We start from the raw sequence: 12,308 nt of genomic DNA on the forward strand, positions 1-12,308 counted from the left end.
TGTCTATTGGGTGGGCGTGACTGTGTGCACGACTGTGATAGGCTGATGTTTACTGTCAGTCAAACAGCGGGACACACACACAAGTGGGCCCCAAACAAACAGCAGGGCATTGCACCGGTTAGTAGCTTTAGCAGCCAGTTATATTAAAAATAAATTCATCAATTAAATTGGACTCTGGGAAAAGTCAGAAGAGCGCAAAATAATGGTGATCATCAACGGGTGCTCTGTGTATTTTTATCGGGTTTGGGAAGCGATTGAGACTGGAGAGATGGATGCAGGTTTGGCCTGCTATTAGGCTAGGCTAAGGGGCCTGTCACACAGACATTTGCGGCTGAATCACGGCTAAAATTTTGCGTTTTTTTTTTTGCCCGTGGTTGCCCGGGATGGAAAATGCGCAAAATTTGACAACCCGCCGTTCGTCTGTGGTATGGCCGGAAAAAAGACGCCGGCGACTGTTCCGCTTCCTCATCGCGTCATTTCTGCGTCATTTTCTCGTGTGGACCACGGGTATAAAAGCTCCCGAGCCGGTGTTGTGCCCAAATCCGACTCCTACGCAACACCCACACCGCCCCACCCCCTCGCGTGACTTTTTCATCCGCGTTAACAAACTCATTTTGTGGAATACGATCGCACTTTATTGTTTAAATAAACGCTTTATAAAGACTAAGATCTCCCAATTGTTATAATTAGCTCGCTTTATAGTTTTAATAAGCGTTTTATATAGGATACGATCGCTTTCGTTGGAAGCGCAGCAGAATGCGCGTTCACGCGAGGGGGGGAGGATTTACCGTTTGATTACGTTCACAACATAAACATAAACGGAATGGTTTAAGTTGTATTACATTTCCAACAAATGCAAGACGAAGTGGTTTTGGTTATATATTCGCCATTACATTCCCTAAAAGTGAGACAAACCTAGATAAAAGTGGTTGTAGTATCGAGGGGATGTAAATCTCCATACCGGGCTGTAGATATCATAACCGCACAAGACACAGTCCCGTGAAGATCAAGATTTCAAGCTGTGGCATCATTTTTATTGGATTATCTTGATAAGAAATGTTAAGAAATTAAGAAATTGGATTAAGACGAGGTCACTACGTTGACGGGGGGTGGGGTGGGGTTTAAGGGTTATTGGTCTATCTTCTTTATTCGTTATCCATTATTGATCAGTTCATAATACGCTTCAAAGCTTAGGAGCCGGGACTCTTACTCTCAGCCAAAAGGGGTTTGGGGTTTTTAAGGGTTATTGTTATATCTTCGTTATTCATTATCCATTATCCGTTATCGGTCAGTTCATAATACGCTACAAAGCCTAGGAGCCGGGACACTTACTCTCAGCCAAAAGGCCAAGCTAAGGTCCTAGCCCTAAAGCCTTGCTGCGATCATTGCGAATGCACCGTTCCCGGAGGTACTGCAATACCGGGCCGATGCGTGGAGTGGACAGAGCAAGCTCTTATCACCGCAGTCGTTACGTACCGATACATTTGGGTTCTCGGCCAAGCTAAGATTTTAGCATTAATGCCTTGCTGCCACTGTTGCGAATGCACCGAAAGATTTATTCGAAATGAAGAGAAACTACGCTGACGGGGATCCATTTTCACCCCCTTGACGTCACGCGCACAACTGACGTGTGCTCGGCATTCGCGCTGTTTATACGCGGAGAAAGGCGTTTGACTGTCACACGCGTAACACGCTAATTTCACGTAATAACACCGCGATACAGGCGCAGAACATGCTATTACCATGCTCCACCCACGATTACCCGCTGAAATTTCCCGTCCTACCCATGTGTAAGCACGCCCTGGCCGAGGCCAGAGCACGTCGTTCCGCGTCATTTCCGCGTCATTTCCTCGTGTTGACCACGTGTGCCGCACGCGGTTTAACACGTGCTCAAACTTTTGAGCAGCTCAAAAGTTTTGAACGCGGCCAACCACGTGAAAATTTCCGACTGCGAGTAAAGCACTGCTCTATCTCGTCTATATTGCGGTTTCTAAACGTCCTACAGCGCCCAACAGCATCTGCTTCACGGCCAGAAATTTTTGGCCGTGGTTCAGCCTCAATTCGCTCGTGAAAGGCTGTGTATCCGCGCTCTGAAGAATTGAGCAGGGTAAAACTTTTTCACGCTACCACCCGCGCGCGAATTTCCGAACGCGTGTTGAGCACCGCTGTATCTCGTCTTAATGGCGAACTCAATGCGTCCAATAGCGTCCGTCTCAAAGGCAGAAATTTCTGGCCGTGATTCAGCCGCAAATGTCTGTGTGACAGGCCCCTAACATCTCGCTTATACCAGAGTTTTTCAACCTTTTTTTGAGCCACAGCACATTGCTTTTATTGAAAATGTCCCGGAGAAAACCACCACTTGTTGCTGTTGCATTGCTGGTGAAATCAAATACAATTGAACCAAAATTTTTATTAGACCATACAGGCACACTAAGTGGACAATTTCTCATGGCAATGTATGTTAACTAATTTCTGTGCTTAGTGTGCTGTGGCACGGTGGTTGAAAAACACTTTCTTATGACACCCTGTCGAGCCTGTATCTCACCAACGCCAGATCCATTACCCATGAAACAGATTACTTGGAGCTACAACTTTTGGGTAACTGCAACATTTAAGATGGTTGTACTTTAATTATTGAGGTTACCCAATGCTGGCATACAGCTAGACATAAAGACCTTTCATTCATCTGCAATTCTGTGTTCTGTTATTTCTGTTATTAGTTGTTTTTTTGTTACAGTCATATACTCCAAGGACGTCATTTCGAGGTAAGTTGACTCTTCACGACTTTTATGACGGCGGATTTTCACTTTTTGCAGGCGTCTGGTCCCCATTAACCATGATAACTGAGGGATTTCTGTAGTTTAATGTCATTTCAATTGATATAAATCAGCACTTTCCCATCAAAAAGAAGGACATTTCTAAGCGACCCCAAACTTTTGAACGGTCGTGTAAATAATTACAATTATAATTAATTTTTGTAAACAAATATTGATGAACTTCATCATAAACACGCATTGTTATTTCAAACAATATGCTTGTATTCAAATAAACGCAGATTTTCAATCTCTCCCAGAGGTCTACTCATCGTCTTTATTTTCGTCACATTTAATGTGTATCATGCGTCAGGCTTCAATTATAGGTAGAGAGTTCAATCGCAAGGGGTCGCTAGAACCCTCCAAGAAGCGTACTCAGGTTCGTGCACTTGGTGAAGTTTGCAATAAGACACAGAGTCACCCTACAATGTTAAGATTGACCACAATTATCTAATCATTGTAAAACAAATTTATATGACTCATATTTTTAAGCATATTTTTAACCATTGTTGTATTGGAATACTGATATTTGCTTTTGCACGTGGATCGTGCGTGCGCGCCTTAGAGCAAGCATTTGTTTTGTAGAGAGCTATCCACGAGTGCCTCCCTCGCTCCCAATGTATGCCAGTACAATATACTATCAGCAGCTATTGGCTCCTTCCTTCTTTTCTCGCTTGCTGATGTGTTTCGGTGCTTGCTGCAAACAACCTGCGCGCACTCACGCAACCTGCACTAGACGTTGCACCGGAGTCGGACTTTTGCGTAATATAGAAGGCACCTGATGCCAAAGTAGGTTGGAAGCTGCCGTTTTATCCATCTTAGCGTGGTGTGCAGCGGGGGAGCAGCTGGAGTTCTCATCCGGACTTGATGAAAGCTTTTAGGGGAGCGGAATGATGCACGTTGTTTGGACTTGAACTGATCTTTTGTTCCGAGGAATTGCTTTGAGGAGACGACAATCAACACAATTGTTACCTCTTGCTCTTTTCGGACAGGTTAGCAACTGGCTTTTAGATTTTGGGAGCTAGATGCCCAAAATAATGGAAAGAGACACAGGAAATGCATTTGAGTCAAAGAGGACGACACGCTAAGCAGCAACAAGGCATCTTTTGTAAGGTTTATTTTAGAATCGTGCATTGTATTAGTTTGTAAATTGACAATCCTTTCTTTGTTTTTGGAGAATGCAACAATTACACATTTTCCTCTGAAATAAGACATCTTGGGATGAGCTCACCTCACATAACTCCAAGAAACATGTTGCACATCCTTGTGCCGCTGTCTGCACTATTACTTTGGGCAGGTAAGGACATTTTCAACATTGTTTATTTTATTTTGTGTTCAATTGTTTTATGTGAATAGTGTTGGTAGTTTGTGTCCCAATATACATCGCAATGTCCCAGATTTGCACTGTAAATTAGAAGCTTATAATTCACCTTGCAGATATATCTATACATGTCAACCTCTGCCAATTGTTCAATTGCTAATAATCGCAATTATCTTTATGAAGTGATATTAACCATTACAAACAGAACATGGCACCCACTCACAGAAAGAAAAGCTAATCATTTAAATTTTTGTTGACATTTATTTTATGTACAAAATAAACAACACAAACAATTCTTACAATATTGTCATTAGTTTTTTTCTTGACCTATATTACATAGCAGTGTATTTATGACTTCTTTTTCACATACAAAAATGATAAAAAAAAACAATAAAATAACGTAGGAAATGTATACGTTCATAAATTTGATATCTCTTGGGATGTTCATGCATGTTTCTGCTTTTCCACTCACTTCTGAATGTTTTCTTGGAAAAAAAGATACAGTACTTTCAGAGTCCCTTCATGGGAGGTTATATTCATATTAGAGCTTTTCCCAGTGCAACCTTTGTTGACAGTGTAAATTCCAATTTCATGACCATTTATTAATCACACTTCACCCCAAAAGGGAAAAATCAACATTTGACACAGAGGTAAGAAAATATCAAGTCCTTGCATCTGTGAAACGAGTTTATACAAATGAAACAGGTCCATAATCCATGTTGTGACTACTCTCCTGACAAATCACGTTTATGTATAGCATATTTATTCCATTAATGCTAATTGAATGAACCCCATCATGTGCAAAAGCACTTGTTAACTTCACAGCCAAAACATGATTCTCAGCTGATCAAAGATCTAAATGCCTCTGGTATGTCTGCATCCACCTTGAGATTGCTTCACTCCTCACAGTTACAGACTCTGGTTTGACAGCTTGAGCATAATAGGAGGATAACTCAGTGTTTATAATTGATGCTTGCCATAGCTCAAGGGGTTCTCAGTAACCACATGGTGTGATCCTAATTGACATGGTGTGCCATAGAACTGCTGGATGACGCTTCTCACTAGATAGTGATGAAATTTGATAAGGTTGTCTTGGGAAAGAGCACATCAAATCCATATGCACATCAAATCCATATAAAGGAAAATACCTGCCCCGGATCTAACAGCAATTAGGAAAAGGTGGGGGATATATCTTCTGTGCAATTATTAGCATTAAAAACAGAAGAGCAGACTTGGTGATATTCCTTCGGGGAAAATCCAATCTTGTGTCACTTCATCTTATCTCTAAGCTTATCAAGATCCAGAAAGGGATCAAGGAAGAATATCCGTCATTCGACATCTCTAAATACTTGGTGCGCGGCCCTTGCACATCTGGATACAGATTATCCTTTAGGATTTTTCCGAGACTCCAGCAGTTAGCTGCGGGGTTTCTCTCCGTGTAAGGTTTTCATCTGCAGTCCCCATTACGCTAACTCTGCAGTCCCATACTTCTTGCATGAAATGGTTTCATCCTCAGTTGATGGAACAGCACCTTTTGACACTCAACTATGGCTCTTTTGTCATACCTTTTGATCAAAATGTTTGACTTTTTTGGGAAATAACTAAAATTGGCATTGCCTTTCTATCACTTTCGGCGGTGGTTTTAGCTCAGGTGTAAATGTGATATCTGTCTGGCCAGGGTCGGGCACGTTACTAAAAAACAGTTGTGACAGTTGAGAGTTACTTAATATAAAAGTAATTGAGTTACCACCCAGGAAACTGACATCTAAAAGTAGGGTGTTATTCTGAAAGTAACAATCTAGTTAAAAATTACCGTATGAATTCGCATAGAAGCTGATGCTTTAAAATAGACATAATGAAAGACATTGAAGAAAGGTGTACACCGACCTGTGGAAGCAGTGAAGCTTTTATATCTCTTGGCTTGTGCAATCTTGGGAGCTTGCAAACTATTTTGTCTCTGGGCTTCAAACCACTCGAGCAGCTCCTTCTCCATTTCCAGGTAATGTCAAAGACGTTTTTGTTTTTTCTCCAGGCACCGTGTACTGTAGAAATAACTTTAGAAATAAAAATATCATATTCAGCACACTTTGACAGTAAATTCTGTGCATGTCCCATTTATTTCCCATTGGTTTGTTGTTGTTGTATAAGCTACGCGCTGGCTACCATTGGCTACTGGTGACACACAACAGAATATGCGCATATAACCTGACCCCCTGATTTCAGTATTTTGTTTTATCGCTGTAAATTAGGATACTATAAATGGTAGATAGCATATCGCCATGAAAATAAATTTGGTATTCTCATACTCTGCTTGAGACGGTCCCACCATAATTGTATTTAGTTATACATCAATATTTCGTTATTACTATATACTCCCCTAGTGGAAGGTGGGATTCCTGGCCCCCTCGCTTAACCCGCCTGATAGGTTGCAACATCTCGTTGCGAGTCATCAGGTGACCAAACCTGGCTGAGGCTTGAACCAGCAATCTTTCAGTCTCGGGTCGGGCGCCCTACCCCTAAGGCCACCAAGCTGGTTATACATTGTGTGTACATTTAAAGATGCCAACCCTTCGAAAAGTGTTTTGGTCGATTAAGGGTTGTATGTAACAATGTTAGTGATGCAGGAAAAGCTAACAAGCTGCATTTATTAAGTAGCAATGACAGTGGAGTTACAACATTTTATTCTCTGTTACAATGCAAGTTACCAAAAACAAACATACAATGGCATTCCTTTGAAACACGTTAGTCCCAACAACTTATCTGGCAACCTGTTTCGCTATCCCACTCCTTGGTAAGATAGATTTTTTATGTATCCATATGGAATGTTCACGTAAATCAAATCTTCTACTTCCCAACACAGGTCTTTATGGATGAGCCTCTGCCACGCAAGACTCAAAGCTCTCACAATTGCTTCACGATTAAATGTCAATCTGCATGCTCTCTCTTAACGATTTTTGTGAACCGCACTGAGTAGGTGGACACTTGTACTGTCATTATCCTTAGAGTGGAAGCCGACATTGTTGCTCTCCATTTATTGAATATAATAAGAGAATTTTCCTCCTTAGATTCATATGTCATCATCATTATAAAGCCACATGCACTCTCCAGTAAATCCATCTGCCCTTATGGTAATTGGCCATTATTAGACCCATGAAATCAATGAATTAATACCACGGCGGATGGTAATAGGTAAATTGCTGAGTGTCTCAATGTGGTTAATAATGCATCTTGTTTGGAAAGGAGTAAGGCACTTAAAAAAGTTAGACATGCTGATTAGGGGTGGGCGATAATAGGAATTTAGGTATCGATCCGATCCAAGTACTGTAAAGTTTGGACTATAGAGCGCAACTCATTATAAGCCGCACCAAGTATATTTTTAAAGGAAAAAACATTTTGTACATACATAAGCTGCACATTACTACAAGCAGCATGTACCCACATTGAACCATGCCATATTACAAAGAATGACGGTACACAGAAATAGTTTTAATAATATACGGTACCTTAACCCCTTAACTTTCCGTTTTGATAAACAAATACGTGACTGTACAGTGTCACCGGTCGCTGAAAAACGTCATGTCACATATAATTGGAAAGCTTAAACTCTAGGGATTCAAGATAGGATGATCACTTCAAAATATATTCATCACAGAAACATCACGATCAGTCGGAAACAGATACCCGAAAACTATTAAGCCGGTGTAACTCACCGTCAAATTCTCTGGCCGTCTTCAACTCTTTTGAATGTCTGCGAAGATGGCTTTGTTACATCAATGACAATCGATAGAATCGAACCTTGTAAAATGTTTACTCCAAAACACTAATGCCGACAGATTAATTGAAATGGGCCTAAAACATTTCTGCTTTTTTGGACGTTGCTTCGTCTAATCTGTTGGTTTTGCCACATGATTTCTGTTTACAAATAAACAGACTCGTAAAATAATTTGCGCTCACCATTCGATTGACACCTTTTCCATGATGAGGGTCTGTTCATGCTCGTTTGATTTATGTACAAAGTGCAAAGTTACACCCTACTTGCGCCTTTTTGACACATATATTCCTCCTGTTTTACCCTTACCTTTACTGCTCCGACTCCCCTGGCGGCAGAGAGTAAAAAAATGCATAAATCAGCCGCATCATTGCAAAAGCCGCGGCTTATAGTTCGAAACACTGGAGCTTTAACAATATAAAAATTATGATAAATATTTCTATTACAACTGTTTCTGAACAAAAGCTAAAAGTCAAACCAAAAAAGCAGCAGTAACAAGAATACAAATACTGCCTAACAATGTCATCTAGAGAACTAAAATAACTTTCATCGCACAATATTTTGAAAACAAATAACAAAACAAAAGTCAGTAATGCATATAAAGTGCCAATTGTCTCTCCTTGGGTCTGTTGCCATAGTGACAAGGGATTTACAGGTTTTTGTACAGGAACAGTCAGATGTTTACGAGCTCAGCAGCCTTGGTGTAGGGTGTCTCCGCTGAGACTTGGAGATCACTAGTTCGAGCCTAAGCTGAGTCATTCCCAAGACCTACAACATTAGTACCCGTTGCCTCCCTCGCTGGTGCCCAGCATTAGGGGTTGGAATTTAGGGGTTTGGTCACCTAATGAATCCCAACTTCAGGTGTTGCGACAACCGGAACTATACTTGCATCACATGCTGTGCACAGTCGTATGGATGTGTTTTGGAGCAGACTCCTGATAATCAGGGAAAAGGCAAGGAAGAAGAAGAAAGGTAAGATGTTTATGTTTTGGCTCGTTGCTCTGTGCAGCATTAACTTTTTTCATGTGTTTATGTACATTTCTGGTGTTACTGTAGCAGATCACCTCATCATACAAATTATACCTAGCATTGTTCCTTTCTGTAGTTGAAAAAAAAAGTCCACACCCAATTGTACTTCCTATATGCCTCTGTCATTTTTAGTTCCTAGTGGGAGAGGGCACATACATTTGACACTTTGTTCTGCCTGGCAGGCATGATACAGCAGCAGGTCAAATAGGGAGAGGTGCCAAAAGTGTGCCAGTCAGTTAAAGACTCAGAAGCTCAGAATGGCTGCGGTGCTTAAAGGAAATTGGTGGAAGAGTGATGTTACGATACCAGGGCAATAGTATCAATCCGATGCAAGTACTTGATTAGTATCGATTTTATCGATGTTTGGATGGACCCGCCCACCTCCAGTGCTGGTGCTTTTTTGTGCAATTTCTTTGTAGCATTTAAGGAGCAGTTGTTCCAATAAATCTGTTTGTGAGTTCACAGCAGTATGCAATGAACGCATCTTATAACAAAAGCCAATAGAAACACTGTGGTTAAACATCAGCTTGCTGTAAAACTCTCAGTGGACTAATATTTTGTTGAAATAGTGGGAAAAGTTTATTTGGTCATTTGCTACAGTATTTTTCCATTTCCTGACCACCACAAAGTGACACACATGCTATGCACGATACACATTTTCATGTTATTATTTTGTATTGTTATTATTTATTCTATTCCTATAACTATAACGTATATTGTCTAATGCAGTAAAAGATCATGCAAATATTTTCTGCTACTCACTTTATGGTACATTCCCAATGTTGAGAATGGGTGCAAGTTTATTTTCCCTTCTAACTAATGTCTGAAATGTCTGCTCTAAATTTAAACAAATCTGAAAAGGGGAATGATTTATTCTGGCCCTATCCTACTTTCAGACTTATGTGTTTTTTGCGCAACGTAAAAGTAACCGACTCAAATATTTGACAGCTGGCTCCTTCAATTTGTTGAGTTCCGTGACAGTTATGGTGCAAATACATTTTTAACTCAAAGGGGCTTTTGTTTAAGAGTAGTTTCCAGACTGCTTAGCCTTCTATGATACTTTGAAGCACTTGCAAAAACGACCCCAAAAAAACCCAAGATCCTGGCAATCTTGATCACGATCCAAAAATCTTTCCCAAAAAGTCACCAGAAGTAATGTTGGTGTTGAATTAACATACATTTTACAGAAATCATCGCAAATAACTTCAAAAGATAAAATATAAGAATAAAATACTCCAAAGTAAAACAAAATAATTTAAAATTGCCAAATTGCGCATCTTAAAAAATTGAAAAACACGTTGCCATTTCAGTTTTCTTAAAAACATGTTTTAATGCAACAACGGAGTTCATATGAACATTTAATTCGTAGCGTTATGTTTTTGCTATACTTTCTTGTTATTTCCTTCTCGTCTTGTGTTATCGCTGTTGTTCCTTCACAACATTATGTTGCAGAAAATACCATCCATCCATTATCTGCACTGCTTATCCTCAATAGGGGGGCAAGGGTCCTGGACCCCAAACCAGCTATCTTCAGGAAGTGGGCAAGGGACACCCTGAAATGGTTGACAGCCAGTCGCAAGGCACACAGAGACATACAATTTACTTGCTCATTCACACCCAGGGACAGTTTGGACCAATTAACTTGACATGCATGTTTTTAGAATGCTGGAGCAAAACGGAAGCATGGAGAGAACATGCAAACTCGGCACAGAAAGGCCTGTAGCTGGATTTGATCCCATCATAATTTTGCCGCGGACACCCAGAAAATACCATATTCCCCAATATTATAGCCTCTTTTCATAAGCTGGTATTTTTTTTTTCTCAAGCAAATATCTTTACCCTGACAACAGTAACTTTTCGTTCAAACAAATGAAACTACATTAAATACATTTTTGTCAGGTTTTTTTCCACTGAGACACAACATTATCATAAAACATGAGCTGCATTCATACTCTAATGAATAAAATGTGCTATGAACATATTTCCACCTCCCACAACTATTATATGAGGACATAAAAATATGCAAAGAGTAAACAGGGAATAGAACAAGATAGTAATGCGTCACAAGCAAAATATCAGATGCAATTGACCTTGCAGTTTTATTCCCTCAAAAATATTGATCAGAACTTCTAGAGGTTGAATATTGCTCATAGTCTGTTGCCATAGTCCTAATGGAATAATTGGTTATATTGTAAAACCAGTCTAAAGGTTGTGGTTTGCATTAGTAATTTTCTTCCTTCTGCTTTAAAAAAATGACTAAAATTATAGTATAATGTGTCAAGGCAGACGTGGCATTTGAGAGGAAATAGCTCGTACATTTGTGCAGTGCTGTCTGTAATACCCCATCAGGGGTATTACAGACAAATGCATTAGGAGCCAATGAAGTGACAGGTACATATTGTCAAGGCTCATTGACTTCTTTGTGGTCGCACTGATGGATTGTCGAGACCATGTTGAAGTGGTAGTTGCGAGCTTTGTTCTCATGCTAAGTGGTGAGTTCATGCTGCAAAGTCTGGATTTTTATTCTTATACTCCATTTAGGGCACCTGAAAAATTAATTTCATTTTACAATAAAAAAATAATATTACAGTATTTCCGTTATCAACCACATTTGTCATCTTATTTTTATATTTGCAAAAACATTTTTTTTACTCTGCTAACATTTTGAAGTGTCTGAACAATTTACTTCAATGTATAATAGTACAAATATTTTTTCTTTAACCAGGTAATGGACTCGTCAACACATTTTCAATTTTCACTGCTGACCTGGGGCCTATTTCACAAAGGATGCTCAGCGAGCACTGAATATAACCCTGATTTCTGAATTGCGCCACCCTGCATAGGTTTAAGTGAGTTCATTTAAGTCAGTGTAGTTTTATCTGGATCACCGTCACTCGATAAAAGAATAAAACAATAGCCACAATTTGATGAGTCACCATGGCAACTGAGAAGCCGAGTTTGTCTTTTGTTACCCTTTACGAACTACAAAGCTAATGCGGGGACCTGGGTATAACATAAAAACAAAACAAAGGGTACATATTAAATTTACAGGAAAAATATTTTTGAATGTGAACGTGTTGTGCTTCTCACCTAGGTTCTGTACGAAAGAGGACCGCATCTCAATCCCTTACATTTACCCCATGTGGAAAATTAAATTAAGAAAATATTTTGCATGTTTATATTTATATATTTCCAATACATTTCCTTTTTTTCCAGGCATGGTTTATTATGAAATAAAATGCAAATAAAAAGAAAAACTTCAGCACTCCATCCATCCATTTTCTGCACTGCTTATCCTCACCAGTATTGGAGCCTGGACACCCTGAACCAGTTTATTTCAGCACTCGTATTCGAAAATTCTGTACTCACATATTCC

At 39.8% G+C, this 12,308-nt stretch overlaps 1 protein-coding gene across 1 annotated transcript in view; it reads left to right on the forward strand.

Annotated features, from left to right (window-relative positions):
- The window catches only part of LOC148365053 (transmembrane protein 132C), a 323,103-nt gene that overhangs the window by 25,727 nt on the left and 285,068 nt on the right, over positions 1-12,308 (forward strand). The window contains exons 2-3 of the mRNA XM_088335454.1: positions 3,806-3,921; positions 3,991-4,110. Of these exons, the coding sequence (XP_088191580.1) occupies positions 4,035-4,110 (76 nt within the window). The 5' untranslated portion in view covers positions 3,806-3,921; positions 3,991-4,034. The remainder of the gene's footprint in view (positions 1-3,805; positions 3,922-3,990; positions 4,111-12,308) is intronic.

Source organism: Urocampus carinirostris, chromosome 5 (assembly GCF_059441175.1).
Source record: "Urocampus carinirostris isolate Australia breed hairy pipefish chromosome 5, RoL_Ucar_1.0, whole genome shotgun sequence".
NCBI classification, from domain to species: domain Eukaryota; kingdom Metazoa; phylum Chordata; class Actinopteri; order Syngnathiformes; family Syngnathidae; genus Urocampus; species Urocampus carinirostris.